This window comes from Giraffa tippelskirchi, chromosome 12 (genome assembly GCF_054371585.1).
Source record: "Giraffa tippelskirchi isolate mGirTip1 chromosome 12, T2T-mGirTip1v1.2.pri, whole genome shotgun sequence".
NCBI lineage: Eukaryota > Metazoa > Chordata > Mammalia > Artiodactyla > Giraffidae > Giraffa > Giraffa tippelskirchi.
Window position 1 is genome coordinate 94,498,147 of NC_137286.1, and position 16,270 is coordinate 94,514,416.

The 16,270-nt window shown below is 39.2% G+C and overlaps 1 protein-coding gene across 1 annotated transcript in view; it reads right to left on the reverse strand.

The window, feature by feature from the left end:
* The window catches only part of FREM2 (FRAS1 related extracellular matrix 2), a 159,164-nt gene that overhangs the window by 9,690 nt on the left and 133,204 nt on the right, over positions 1-16,270 (reverse strand). Inside the window, exons 16-21 of the mRNA XM_081547767.1 lie at positions 13,929-14,260; positions 5,735-5,927; positions 4,147-4,251; positions 2,507-2,634; positions 2,274-2,408; positions 964-1,090 (exon numbers count right to left, since the gene is read on the reverse strand). Coding sequence (XP_081403893.1) covers positions 964-1,090; positions 2,274-2,408; positions 2,507-2,634; positions 4,147-4,251; positions 5,735-5,927; positions 13,929-14,260 — 1,020 coding nt within the window. The remainder of the gene's footprint in view (positions 1-963; positions 1,091-2,273; positions 2,409-2,506; positions 2,635-4,146; positions 4,252-5,734; positions 5,928-13,928; positions 14,261-16,270) is intronic.

Genomic DNA, 16,270 nt, shown 5'->3' on the forward strand with positions numbered 1-16,270 from the left:
CTTCCTGGTATCTCCTCATCTATTTCACAGCTACTACTGAATGAACACCTACCGTGTGTACCAGGCATTTTGCTAGGTTCTGGGAATACACTACTGAACAAGACAGGCACAACCCTAACCCATGAGCTACATTCTCATGTACTTGAGTGTATGAAATTTTGAGTGCATGCAAATTGAAAAACAAAAAACATTCAAGGAAAAAATTGCAGACTTGTTTCAAAAATCACTTAGTTAAGGGAAATCTCAGTTGGTAAAGAATCCACCTGCAATGCAGGAGACCTCGGTTTGATTCCTGGGTAGGGAAGATCCCCTGGAGACAGGATAGGCTACCCACTCCAGTATTCTTGGGCTTCCCTTGTGGCTCAGCTGGTAAAGAATCCACCTGCAATGCGGGAGATCTGGGTTCGATCCCTGGGATGGGAAGATCCCCTGGGGAAGGGAAAGGCTACCCACTCCAGTATTCTGGCCTGGAGAATTCCATAGACTGTATAGTTCATGAGGTTGCAAAGAGTCAGACACGACTGAGAGACTTTCACTTCACTAAGGGAAATAAAGGTTGATTTTCTGAGAATAAAAATCATCCTGTAACATATATCTGGATCCCCAGGTGGCTCAGTGGTAAGAATCCACCTGCCAATGCAGGAGATATAGGTTTGATCCTTGGGTCAGGAAGATCAGCTGGAGAAGGAAATGGCAACCCACTCCAGTATTCTTGCCTGGAGAATCCCATGGACAGAGGAACCTGGAGGGCTATAGTCTATGGGGTCGCAAAGCACATTAAACATGTATCCAGTTTCAATGAACCCGTCCCCCATCTCTGCCAAAATGATAAAGACACAGTTACATTCTCAAAACTATAAAATAAGTTGTAATTGTCCCCCTCAATCACAATCTCAATAAAGCAAAGGACCACAGACACAATGGCAGACAGACAGAGCAGGCCTCTCATTTGTAAAGTGATACCTTCTGCAAAGGCAACGTCGCTCTCCTGCCCAAATCCCATGGATCCATCAGACAACCAGAGGCTCTTCTTGGAGAGGAGGTACATCTGGGTGTTCAAGCTGAACTCAGCCGCCACTGGGTCACTGACCTAAAACCAGGTGTAAAAGCCCTCTTATGTGTTGTTGATGGTTCTGGTGGCGCACAAACACATTATTTGCAGAAACACACATGCACTGTACTCTGGCATAAAAAACACTAAACACTGCACTGGGATCAATTTCATGTCCAACCAAACCGACTTAAGGAATTATAACACTGGCTTTGCCTTTCTTAAGAAGGCAAAAGGGTCAACATTAAACCATTTTTTAAAGCATTTTTCTGATGTGGACCATTTTTAAAGTCTTCATTGAATTTGTTACAATATTGCTTCTGTTTTTTATGTTCTGGTTTTTTTTGGCTGCTAGGCATGTGGGATTTTAACTTCCTGACCAGGGATCAAACCTGAACCCCCTGCATTGGAAGGTGAGGCCTTAACCAGGGAACCACAAGGTTAAATCATTTTTTGAATGGGGCTAACTAGCATTGCTTGAGCTTATTTCCACTGATCTATTGGGATATATAAAGGATGTATAAATATCACAGTCAGCAGAAGGCCAACATTTAGTGTAAGTTCTTGGGCAAAAGATTTTATCATATTCCTTTTAATGCATATTGACAATTAGGTACTTTGAGGTGGCATAAACTATAGGATATTCATTCTCCTCAATGATCAAGAACAAGACAAAGAAGCGCAGAACTCTAGGGAAAAGTCTCAAATCTCCAAGGCAGCAGACTCCAGGAGGAGATCAGATGACGTAAGAAAAAATAACCCTTACATACTCTTAAACTGTGGATTTGATATACTGAACCAGTAAGGAATAAAGGGCAATTCTTTCCTCTTTCCTTCCTCTCTTGCTCCCTTCCTGCCTGACTTCCTTTTTTCTCAGCATGCAAGAATTGAAGTCACTGCGTGAGAATTTTTTTTTTTTTACTGATAAAAGTAAACTATGCCTTTAACAAAGTGGACTTTTACATGGGAAAAGGGACTTCCCTATAACTCAAACGGTAAAGAACCTGCCTGCAATGAAGGAGACCAGAGTGTGATCCCTGGGCGTGGAAGATCCTCTGGACAAGGGAATGGCAATTCACTCCAGTGTTCTTGACTGGAGAATCTCATGGACAGAGAAGGCTGGCAGGCTACAGCCCATGGGGTCGCAAAGAGTCGGACATGACTGAGCAACTAACACACACACACACAGGTACACACGGGAAAAGCATTCTATGAGACACACCTGTTGGAAGCGGATGTCAAGGTCAAAAGTGATAGGCTCTCTGGGGTTGCAGGTGACAGGCAGGCGGTATTCCTGATGGGATGGCGTGGTGCATGGGAGCAGTTTCACTGTGTAGGTCCCCGAGTAGTCACGGACCTTTAAGGAGTAGAGAGGACATTTGTGTTTTTCACTTAAAAATCTGAGATGCAGTCAAAGGAAGTAACAAAGATAAGTGAAGAGCCTTAGACACTTACTGCAAAGTCAGATACGAAGCTCCACTGCTGGACTGGCTGGTTATAGGTTGGTTCACTCCTTATGAGACGCAGGGAAAAAGTTAGACCTGGATGATCGACTGACATGATCGTTGAGCTTGTGAAGGATGCTAGAAAAGTGCCAACAACAATAACGGTCTAGTGGTTAAAAGGGTCATAACAATTTGGAGCGTTCAAAGTGCCTTATGATACCTTATTTGCATGTATTCTTATAATAAGCCTGCAAAGTTGGCTTAAATAATTATCCTCACTTCGCAAATGAAGAAACTGGACTAAGAGTGACTGTGTGACTAGGTCCGATCACACAGCTGGGATATGTGCCTTCTCATTCCTAATGCAGTGCTGTTTCCACTCTATAATTCTGTCAAGAAATAATTGTACAGAAATGCTCAGATGGTTCAAGGCTACTTTCCAGGGAGGCACAGCCGTTCAATAAAGGCTGATGTGAATGCATTCATTGTGCACTGAAGCTATGAAGTGAAACTCAGTCTACTCGCATCTGGGTAAACATATCCGGGAAAACCCAATTTATAAATGGAGTCTAATTTTAATTAGATTACCTCAATCGTGTCTAAACAAAGACTCAGTTTATTAGAAAGGTAGACATGCAGAAGGACACTGTAAAGACCAGGAAATCCTCATTTTTCCAAAACAGTCAGCTGCAATAAAGCTAAATGATTCTTTTTGGTTCTGTATTTTAGAACTCAGACTCACAAAATTACAGCAAACCATCTTTCTCTTCCTGTATCTTCAGCCTTAGTCTCTCTTTTGTTTAGAGCTTGGATCCAGAAAAAGGAAGGACACAGAAGACAGCGTGTGAACTATTTTCCCCTTCCAATCTGACATGAGTTGGCACACCAGTAAAATGTGCAAGCCAGTTTAGTAATGTGAAGTTGAATAAGAAGTTATTTCTGATGAAATGAAATTTTTAGAAAAGCTTAAACATGGGACATTAGTGACTGCCACGTTATTGATATGCATAGCACAATCCACCAAATTAGTAAAATTACGTAGCTAATACTTAAGAGAGTTAACATGTCTGAAACTAGGTATCATAGTGAAGTGCTTCTTCTGACACCATTATAACGGTCTCTTACAATACCTGGAAAAGAGCTGTGCTTGCTGAATAAGTGATCAAAATTCAAATCTCTGAACAACGCATGTGAAGTAGAGAATGGGAATGTTGTGGCTATGATCTCCATCTAAAGGAAAATTCCTCTTAACTTGGTAGATTTTTCTTTTATTTCTTTTATTTAATTAATTAATTTTTTTGGCGGTACCACGTGGCTTGTGATCTCCGTTCCTTGACTAGGGATTGAACTCAGGCCATGGAAGTAAAAATGTTGGATCTTGGCCACTAGGGAACTCCCAATAGAGTTTTCTTTTAAATTAACTTTAACCATTTGGTATTTCCTCTAGTAGTCTACAGTGATGATTTTGTAGCTTATGAGACATATAATTGAACAACGATCAAGCCCTTGTGTAGATACTAGCTCATACATAATTCATTTGAAATTAAGGGCTTCAAAGCTCATAGGTAAGCATGTGGAAACACATGCAAATATGGAAAACCTATCTTCTTCTTGTCTGGAGAGTGGCTGTTTGTGGGTAATGGGGCTTACCAGGATGTGACAGCACAAACAAGCCATGGAACTGTGCCTCCGTCTTGAAGTTCACGACCAAACGCCCCTCTTCACTGATGCGCATGCTGGTTGGGTAGAGAGAACCTAGGATGGGATGATGCACAAGAGTGGAAATATTGGTGACCAGCAGCTCCTAATGTATGGAGTTTCTTCCAAAACCAAATTCAGATTCATCTCATCTTTAAGTATTCTAGCCAAAGGGTATTATCAGAAAAATTCTAAGTGATCAGAGAGACAGAAGTATTCTTATTTTGTTCTGTTTTTCTAACAAGAAAAATTGTCTGGAAGGCTGGCAAAATAGAATTGGGTCATGCAAGTGAGGTCCATATGAAATATACAGATTGACGACAATAAGCCCGGGTATTTTTGAAAGCTTTAGTCTACATAAATTAAACTGCAAATTGAGAGACAGAATGAACTGGTCAAACTTTGAAGATCTGCACATGTAAGTGGAAAAAGGTTTTTGTTCTTCAGAATAATTCCAAATGTTATAGGCTTAATGAAAACTCCAAAGCCTTCCTAAGAAATTTAGCAAGTTGATCAAAGTTGGCTCCAGGTATAAGATGGAAACATGAGATTCTTATGTGGAAGCTGAGAACTGAGAGATGAATCTGCAGTAAGATTCACTTAAATATACATTTCTAAGGCAAGATATGGGATTAAAACATTTGCAGTAATCTAAAGGTTTATTCAGGGTGATCATATTACCTTTCACATAGCTTTAAGGTAATCTTAATCTGTTTAAGATGATAGATTTTGAGATTTTTGAGAAAATATCAACAGTATTTTCTCTCTGGCTCATAAAAGGTAATAATGGTCAGACATGCAAGAAACCAGAACAGCAATATGTGTCTGAAAAGAAACAGCATTAATTCTACTAATGGAGTAATTCACTTTATGCTTATGGACTTTGAATTATGATTCTGACACCGAGATTGAAACTAAGTTATTATTTGGGGCAAATGATTTTGGGGCCCAACAGTTAGTGGCTCACACCACCACTCTTCCAAGGCATTCAGCTTAAGTATTACAAAATAATAGGATTTTTAAACTGAAAGAATATTAGAAGTCTAGTCTATCTTTCATAAGAAGTTGAGTGCCAGAGATTAAGCAATATGTTTGAGATCACACAGCTAGTTAGCTGTAAACCCAGAAATAGAATCCGGGACACAATTTACACTAGGCTTTAAAATGCCTCTCCAAACTTTCAGAAACAAAAATGTGGAACTTTTTCTCTGAATTCATTCCTTTCTTTCAATTGGAACATCCTCCATCCATTTATCTAAAATCTAGAGGGAGAGATAGATTGTGTTGAGTAACGCATGAGCGATTAATCACCTTAAATGGACATTATATTTAACCGTCACAAATGCAAAATTTTGGGGCATTGATATAATTTAGTTAAGATAGATTTTTCCATGATAAAATGAAATTATTTTAAAGTATGAACTATAACAATAAAATTATTGAAAGTTGCTTCTCTTATTTTTAGCTGCAGTCAAAATGTCACTTACGTCATTCATATAGGTAAGAAAATTTTTAATTTTCCAAGTCTCTGTTAACTCACCTTGGAGTTCAGCTTCTGGGGGGCTGCCAATTCCATCGGTCCACAAGATGGCAGTGTCATACACGAATGTCAGACGTAGTTCCGACTTCAAGTCAAAATGCTGCCAGCCTCCGACCCCAACGGGGGAGTGGAACACGTAGGAGACATACAGAGGGACTCGAAGAGTCACGTAGGACTGCACTAGGTTAAGGACCTAAAACAATAAAATTATATCTGTCAACACCATCCGGGGTTAATTAAATACACTTAATTTTGTACAAGCCATTTTCTCCTTTCACTTATCTGAAGATTTTGAATTAATCATCGAGGAAAAGAAATGACAGCATTTACAACACTACTGTCCCCTCACTTAATTTTGGATCGGGGTCATGGAGGATAAATAATTATGTACTGAGCACCTACCACTGACATTGTGTTGGGTTCACAAATAAAGCTACTCAATATTTTTATTCTCTCTCATAATTGTATTTATAGGTATGTGTGGATGACTGAATGAATGGATAGAGAGGTGAAGGAGGGAGACAGGAAAGTTAAGACTGAAAGAAATAAAGCAGATTTCCCAACAGAAATTTCCCGCTTCCTCCCGGAGTGGCCCTGCCAGTAACAGAAACCAGTCTTTGGCCCATGCTTATTCTACTCTTTCACACTTTATTATATTCCAAACAAAGCTGAGCGTTGTCTTATGATCACCTAATGAACTGAACAAAGGTTATCATCCTTAATTCTCAGAATAGCCCTGAAGAATAGCAGGGCAAAGACAACGATCTTCTTCTTATACATGAGGAAATGGGCTTAGGTCAGTTCATACTGCTCACAAGTTTGAGTCAGGTTTTCTGACACATCTATTCCTCCTTCTACCCTGAGCTGGCAACAAGAATCACACATGTGAGTTATTGAATAATTAAAAACATGATAAACTCTAATTTACCATGTTGTCATGAGTTAAAATTAAACTCCTCAAATCACAAAATGACCACCTGAATCACCAACAAAAATATATCAAAAGAAAACCACCTGGGGCTTCCTTCATGGTAAAGAATCCACCTGTCAATGCAGGGGACACATGCTCGATCCCTGATCCGGAAAGATCCCACATGCTGTGGAGTAACTAAGCCCATGCACCACAACTATGGAGTCTGTGCCCTAGAGTCTGTGCTCTACAACAAGAAAAGCCAGCTCAATGAGAAGCCCTTGCATTGCAACTAAAGAAAGCCCGCCCAGGAACGAAGACCAAGCACAGCCAAAAATAAATAAATAAAAGAAAACCATCCACCAAGCCCATTATTTGATTCTCAGCTGTGTAGTAGCTAACATTCCCCGTTATCTACTAACGTAGCCAGCAGAAGAGGGGCTTTGCATTGAGGTCCTTTAAGATAGCATTTTCTAAGACTTGCTATTCTTGCAGTCATTGAGAAATTGATCTTGAAGTGCAGTTTTAACACTCTGACAGTGTAATGGAGAGTGACTGCTAATCCATATGCCACCAGTAATTAAAATGACTGTTTCATCCTGTGATTTTAATAAACACTCATTAAAAAATAGGCTGCAGACATGGATTCCCAACTAAACTAAAAGAATAATTTTGCCTACATTACATACTATCCATCAAATGTTACTGAGTGTGCTATTTTGGAGAAAACTAACATTGATGCCCTAGGGACAAGTTACTTGGTGTACAACTCCCATACTATTTCTTACTTGACTTCATTTGATTTCACTGGTAAACTAGAGTTTAATTGTTTCTGGATGTGGAATCAGCATCTTATTGTATCTTCTTCTCTGCTTAGAATCTCTGTCTAAAGGAACTGGAACCTAAATAGAACTAGGTAGATCATCCAGGTCATTAACCTGTTCATTCCTACAAACATGAAGAATGCAATGCATTCGTTTAACTTCTAAATGTCATGTGAATGAGCAGTTAATTTTCTTAATCCAATACATCAAACATACTACATTTTAATATTCCATCAATAAAAATAATTTTAATGTAATATTTTACATTATTATTATTTTTTTGCACCAAGTCTTTGAAACCTGGTATGAATTTTACATGCACAGCACATTCCATTTTGGACTAACCCCATTCTGAATGCTCAGTGGCTATACATGGGTAATGACTGCCATATTGGATAGCACAGATTAGACTCTTCTACCTGAGGTCTTTTAATTAGAACACACGTTGAAAACAACAATCATTTAAAAATATTTGATAGTCATGTATCCATAGTCATGATATTCTATGTGGGATATGTGACTTGTGCTTACGTCAAAGAAAACTGAGCCAGAGTTGTTAGAATCTTATTTGAGGATTTCCCACTAGTTGAGATTTCTTTCTGTTGCTGCTTTTGTTGACAGACACATGTCTACATCATCAAGACGGTGGTGTGTGTGAATGTGTAAGGACAGCTCATAGATTTCAATAGCTTGAGGTCTCAATAAAGTGTGTACTTAGCTACTCAGCAAAGGACATTGTTTGAACAAGTTAGAACTCTTAGCCAAGGTCTCTTGAGTAATAGCAGTCTACACATCCAGGAACACTTGGACGGAGACCTTGGCATCTGTCCCATTAGACGCCTTTCTGAACAACTGTGGTATCAGAGATGAATGAGGGACCTTGAAATAACGGGGAGTCGATACTAGTCCACAAACTCTTTAGAAGTAAGGACAATTCTATAGGACATTACAATAGTAGAATTTGAAATAATCTAAATGACCAATAATAGAAGAATGGTTAGATAATTATGATGGCACACCAACAAGGTGAAAGATCAAGTTCAGTTCAGTTCAGTCGCTCAGTCATGTCCGACTCTTTGCAACCCCATGAATCGCAGCACGCCAGGCCTCCCTGTCCATCACCAACTCCCTGAGTCCACCCAAACCCATGTCCATCGAGTCGGTGATGCCATCCAACCATCTCATCCTCTGTCGTCCCTTCTCCTCCTGCCCTCAATCTTTCCCAGCATCAGGGTCTTTTCCAATGAGTCAGCTCTTCCCATCAGGTGGCCAAAGTATTGGAGTTTCAGCTTCAACATCAGTCCTTCCAATGAACACCCAGGACCGGTCTCCTTTAGGATGGACTGGTTGGATCTCCTTGCAGTCCAAGGGACTCTCAAGAGTCTTCTCCAACACCACAGTTCAAGAGCATCAATTCTTCAGCGCTCAGCTTTCTTTATAGTCCAACTCTCACATCCATACGTGACCACTGGAAAAACCATAGCCTTGACTAGACAGACCTTTGTTGACAAAGTAATGTCTCTGCTTTTTAATATGAAAGATCAAGTAGTAACCAAAAATCATGTTTATGAAGGACTCCCTTGGTGATCTGGTAGTTAAGAATCAGCCTGCCAGTGCAGGTGACATGGGTTCCATTTCTGGTTCAGAAGATTCCACATGCCACAGGGCAGCTAAGCCCATGCACCGCAGCTACTGAGCCTGTGCACCCTAGAGCCTGTGCTCTGCAACAACAGAAGCCACTGCAATGAGAAGCCCACAGATTGCAACTAGAGAGTAGCCCCCATTTGCCGCAACAAGAGAAAGCCTGTGCGCAGCAATGAAGACCCAGTGCGGCCAAAAATAAAATAAATATAAGGGCTTCCCCGGGGACTCAGTGGTAAAGAATCTGCCTGCCAATGAAGGAGACACGAGTTCGATCCCTGGTCCAGAAAGATCCCACATGCTGTGGAGCTACTAAGCCAATGTGCCACAACTACCGAAGCCTGCATGCTCTAGAGACTGTGCTCCGCAACAGGAGAGTATCCCTGCTCGCTGCAACTAGAGAAGAGCCTGCACAGCAACAAAGACCCAGAACAACCAATAAATAAATAAAAATAAATAAATAAAATTTTAAAACATAGAAAAAATCATGTATGTGATGAATTTTCCTTGTCAAGGGTGAAAAGGATTATAATATGTTAAATTAAAAAGCTATAACCAAAGAGTATAAATAATATGCTGTTACTATTAAAAATGCATATACATATTGAAAAGAGACTAGAAAATATGTCTGTGTACAGTGATTGTGGAATAAGGAGTGAATTCTTTTGTGAACTTTTAGTTTCCCAGCTTTCCATAGTACTATCATCACTTTCACTAACCAAAAAAACCTACATCACTAAAAATATTGACAAACTTGACAACATAGGAAGCAATGTACTTCATGAAAGTTATACATTTTGGATTCTTCTTGCTATTTCTCGCAAAATGATTTAGAGTGGCTTACATGTTTAAAGAGTAAATTGGTGTGCTAAGTGGAAAATAATGGGATGGAAAGAGATGACTTCTAAAGTAGACTCTAGCCACAGAGGTGTATGTTTCTAAATCAAACACATAGTTGTTTTTTTTTTTAAAGGAAAATTATTCCACTAATCAAAACAACTAAGAAAAAACATGCACACTTTTCCAGAATCATATTATGTCTTTTCATGAGTAAACTGCCATTTCATGTGATTGAGGTTGAAGTTCTGCAACTCGTTCATTTTCCTTGAACAATGTTATCTGTTGCTAATAAGGTGAGAGTTAAACCTCTGACCTTTCAATATTGCTGACCAGGCTGTGAAAGGTGGAAAGAACTGAGATCTTTCAGTCTTAAGAGAAGTTGTTTACAAGAGAAAGTCTCCAAAAGAATCCAACAGTTTAAAAATTGAGTTCAACTTTAATAACTATTTTGCATCACTAGTGTTTTTCATTGTGTACCCAAACAATTTAAAAGTTTCTTCCTAAAACAGGTCATATACAGCGACGGAGCAGAATAATTTTCAATTTATCTCTAATTTTCTCTTCTTGCTGCATCTGCTTTTACATTTCAGCAACTAACTATTAAGAGGGATTTTAGCATTGACTATCATTAGAGAAATCCCAAATTTCTTTTTGTTGGAAAGTAAATTGTTAACTTTTATAAGAGTGAGTATTTAACTCCTGTAACTCGACTTGGAGGGAGTTTAAAGTCTGTGTCTGATGTCCTCACTGGGTACCCATACAGACCCTGGCACAGAGTAGGTGCTTACTGAATATTTCTTTAATGAATAAGTGGGCAATAAATTAGATAGAGAAAGCAGAACCAGTCTTATGTGTGTGTGTGCTCAGCTGTGTCTGACTTTTTGCAACCCTTTGCATTGTAGCCTGCTATGCTCCTCTGTCCATTGGATTTTTCAGGCAAGAATACTGGTGTGGGTTGCTATTTCTTACTCCAGGGGATCTTCCTGACCCAGAGACTGAACCCACATCTCCTGCATTGCAGGTGGATTTTTCACTACTGAGCCACAATGAATAGGATAGAAAAAGCAGAACCAGTCTTAATATTAGCTAAAACTAGTTGTAGTCAAACTGAATAAAACTTAATAAAACTTCATTCGCTGTTAACAGATAACTATCTTGGATATTTCATGCGATCCCTTCAGTTTGGCAACTCTGTCTTGTAAGTTAAATAATTTGAAGCTGGGAGGTTATACAAGCCAGAAACCTTTAAGAGTGTGTTACAAACAGCTTTTTAATCACAGAGAAAAATGCAGAGACCTGGCAATATTTCAAGGCAGTAGCTTTTGCTACTAAGAACATTCAAGATAAAAATCGGTCCTTCATCATGTTGTTCCTGGCAGAAGCAATTACCACTTAGTAAAATTTGTTTGCATAGTGATTACCTTGATCTAAGTTGGCAAGTCTAGAAAAGGACTAGAAGAGAAAGGCACACCTATTTGCTGCTTGGCCAGGGAGATGTGGAATTGGCAGAGGACAAACAGACCTGGGGTTATTTCTGTTCTTGTATCAGGAACAGAGAACAAAGTTTATTTGTCTTTCTTGCAATTTCATCTGTGACCATAACCATTCCTCACATTCACCCAACTAAATGACACTTAATTCACTCAATTAAATGTCCAAATAAGTATCATGATGTGGTTAAGAGCACAGGCTTAGAAATGAATTGAATTGGGATGAGTTTCTTGAATTCTCTTTGCTTCAGCATCTCCAAAAAGGGAAAAAAATTCGTATTTGTCTCATAGTGTTGTTGTGAGGGCAGATTTAGTGGAAATATGTAAAGTACTTAGACATGAGGACAGGTATATAGTAAACATTAAACAGATGTTAGCTATCCTATTATTGTCTTCCCTGGTGGCTCAGTTGGTAAAGAATCCGCCTACAATGCAGGAGATGCAGGTTCGATCCATGGCTTAGGAAGATCCCCTGGAGTACGAAATGACAACCCGGTATTCTTGCTGGGAAAATCCCATGAACAGAGGAGCCTGGTGGGCTACAGCCCATGGCGTCCCAAAGAGTCGGGCACGACTGAGTGACTGAACACAGGGTAAGCACGGGCTTTTCAGCAGGGAAGCCTGTCTGGATCGTATGCATAAAAGACAGAAAAGTACTGCCATTTTGCAGAGAAGATAGAAAACATTCTTGAGACTAAAAAGTAACCATCGATTAGATAAGACCAACAGCGCAGCTCCATGGTATGAAGAGCTTTTTAACAAACAAGAACCAGAACAACAGTGGAATCCTATTACTATGTCCCATTGTGTTTATGCCAGTAGAGCCATGTCTCTAGCAAGATCCTGAGGGAAGAGCATCCAGACAGAATACAGGAATGATTTAATAATGGATCGAAAACAGGCTCTGTGAGGAACAATCAAAAGAATGGAGATATTTGTCCCCTAAAGGAAAAGGCTGATGTAGCTGTGTTAACGTGCCTTTATTCTGGGGATAGGACTTTGTTTCTTTCATGTTTCTTCCAGATGGCAAACAGGAACTTGAAGAGGTAACACTTCTGAGGGTTTAAGTAACCTGCCCAAGAAGACGGAGCTAGAAAATGTCAGAGCCAACTTTAGGTCTGCATTTGCTAAATTCCAATATGCAGGCTCTTTACACCATTCTATACTGTCTTCCTGTTGGTGTTCTTACTTGGGATTTTTAGTAATTCAAGCAAGTTTCTGGATATTTGTTGCTTTTAGAGGACGTAGAGATAAAGTCTCACATCCTTGGAGTCCAATAGATCCCAGGCATAAGATACATGGCTATTCGACATCAACACCAGCAGAACTGGTCAAGGTTTACAGCTTTGCTCTGGCAGTAAACCCACAGTTATGATCTATGTTTCCCTGGCTATTAGGTGCCTTATATTTTAACATCACAGGAATATAGCACAGAAAGAAATATAGACTCATGGTTAAATTTTGAAAGACAAGATATATTCTGGATACCATTTGACACTTTGATGCATGCATGTGTGCTAAGCCTGCCAGGCTCCTCTGTCCATGGGATTCTTCAGGCAAGAATACTGAAGTGGGTTGATCTTCCTGACCCAGAGATTGAACCCGCATCTCTTAAGTCTACTGCATTAGCAGGCAGGGTCTTTACCACTAGCGCCACCTAGGAAGCCCTAGTTTAATGTATAAGCCTACTTATATAAACTCTTTGTTCAGCCAGGTAGGATGGAACATTAGTTTTAATTCAAATACTTAATTCAAATCTAAGCTACACCCTATATATTTTAGATTCTCTATTATAACTGCTAATGAAGATGTTGCTTCACCACCATTTTAACAACAACTTTGCTGCTGATGGTGGTGGGGGTGGGAGGTGGACTGTGTGTATGTGTGTGTATTTTTATGTGTAAATGTCTGCCTGTGTAGTATGAAGAGGAATAAGTAATTGTAGAGTAGAAATAACAGTAAGCTTTAAATGAAAATACTTTTGACTATGTTAGTGATGAACCAGACATGGAAAAAAGGGGAGAAAATTAGAAAGATAAAGGAGGCAAAATGGAGATAGAAGGAGAGAAAGATAGAAGGTAGATAAAGAAGAAAGTAAAGAGGGAGAGAAACTGGACTGACTCTGAGGACTAAATCCTTATTTTAGATGGTTCATGATACATCCCAGGCATCTGGAACACAACACAAAAAATGCAAATGTATACTTCGAAGAGAAATTAGTATTTGCAGTTTTATAATATCAGAGTAGATTTGGAGCTTACAGCATAGTTATGTGGTGTCCTTTCAATCCAAAGATAATGCCACTGACCCATTGCTTAAAAAAAGACATAGATTTCTAGAAACAGACATGGATTTATATAGCACTCATGCCAATCACGTACTCTTTCTTGTGCCTGATAACCTACATCACCAAGATGGAAAACAGAAGCTGGGACTTCTGTCCAACCAGTTTGTCCAGTGACCAAAGCTCAGATGTTAAACGTCCATACCTGTCCATCGGTTCCAATGGTCCCTCCACAGTCAGTGAGCAGCTCGGACATATCGTAGTAGCTAACAAACTTCCATAAGCAGGCCTCCAGATTCAGGTTTCGGTAGAAGCGTAAGGTATTGGAACCCCTGATAGATGAGCTGTACTGGTAAGGATATGTCTCTCCAATTATTTCTGGATTTTTGGTAGCATCAGTCAAGAAACCGTGGTGGGTCTTTACTTCGGTGTAATCCAAGAGGTTGGAGCACTTGTGGTTTCCAACACGGGTGCCATCAGGGCTGAGTGTGAGCTCAAAGTTGGAAAGCTCTTTGGTAGAGATTACAGGGAGCATGCCTACAAGGAATTGTGATAATCACTGTTACCATTTTCACCAACAGCAAAGGGCTTTGAACACTTGCTTTATAATCTCTTTATCTCTTGAAAAGGTAAGTGAGCAGTGATGGCTCAGATGGTAAAGAATCACCTGCAATGCAGGAAACCAGGGTTAGATTCCTGGGTTGGGAAGATCCCCTGGAGAAGGGAATGGCAACTCATTCCAGTATTCTCGCTTAGAAAATCTCAAGGACAGAGGAGCCTGGTGGAATACAGTCCATGGGGTTGCAAAGAGTCAGACACCACTGAGCGACTAACACTTTCACTTTCTTTTTCAGTGATTATTAAAGTGGTATTTAGGACCCCTGAGGATCTTGAGAATTTTTCAGGAAATCTGCAGCACTAATGCTCTTTTCATAACTCTAAGGTATTATTTGACTTTTCCATGCTTATTTTCTCAGTAGTGTACAATGGATTTTTCCAGTCTAAACTAAATCATATATTGTAATAGACTGAATGTAGAAGTAGATATAGGAATCCAGCTGTCTTTTATTAAGCCAGACACTAAAGATATTTTTAAAAACGTGAAACAATGCCATTTTTTTGTTTTGCTTTATAAAGTATAGTTCTTTTTCTTAAAAGTATATTTTTCATGTTGACATGTAATGGATTTCTTGTTATTTTTAACATTAATGAATAAATATTTAACAATTCTTCAACTGTAATGTTAAATCCAGTTAATATTTAAGGCTATAACTCACAAAAATGAAAGGTCTTTGTGGCCATAAATAATTTTGAGTGTGCCCTAAGACCAAAAATTTTGAAAACTCTCAACGTACAGTATTGGATAAGAATTAGCCAACTTCTATAAAGACCCAAATTGCAAATATTTTAGGATTTGTGAGCCACAAGGATCTGCTGCAACTGTTTACAGCTGCCATTTCAGAGCCAAGGTTGCCATAGATGGTTTGTAAAGGAATTCACATAACTGTGTGCAAGAAGACTTTATTAGGGATTATAATTTTAAATAATTTTCATGTATCATGAAATATTCTTCTTTTGGTTTCTTCTAAACATTTAAAAATGTAAAAAGCATTCTCAGCTTGCAGACCACACAAAAACAGGCAGCAGGTTAGATTCAGCCCATGGGACCTAGTTTGTTGAACCTTGGGGTAAGCAATGCAGCAAAAAGGGCTATGAAAGAGGTTTCCTCCTGGGATCTTTTCTACCTCTCCTTCTTAGATTCTCCCAGAGCAAAATGCTGGCCCCACGAAAGAACTGATCAGCTTCTGCAGAGCTATGAGCATTGACTGTCTTAGAAAATGCTAAGTCAAGCTCTAGGAGATGCATGAGGGACCAGTCTTTCTATTAGGAAGGACTCATATAGGTCTGCCCTTCCCTGATGGTCTCCTCCACTGTCTGCATATCTGAGTCACACCTCTCACGTGGTGAGAGCTCACATGGGTCTAAAGGTAGGGTGGTCAAACATGGACCCAACATTACACTATGAAATAAGGAGGGGCAGATTCCTGTCCATATAGCACAAATTTGGCTATGCAATAAGCAGACAAAGCAAAATGATGTCCTTTTTTATGAGGTAGGTAAATTCTGCCTTATATATAAATTCTACCTTATACATATACATATGTATATATTTGTTGTTAAGTCTCTAAGTCGTGTCTGACTCCTTTTCAATGCCATGGACTGTAGCCCACCAGGCTCCTCTGTCCATGGGATTTCCCAGGCAAGAATACTGGAGTGAGTTGTCATTTCCTTCTCTCATATATATATATATATATATATATATATATATATATATATATACACATACATACATATTTTAGTTCCTAATATTGCTTAATGCTTCCTCTCCATTAACTACTTAAACTATAACGTACCAAGTAATAGAATTAATGCTTATATATTTCAGATATAAAGTGAATTAAGAGGAATAGAATGTAAAAATGTCTTCTGTACATGGGGAAATGTTCCTAAAGTGTGGATAAAGTTACTGACTCAGAAATTCTGGCC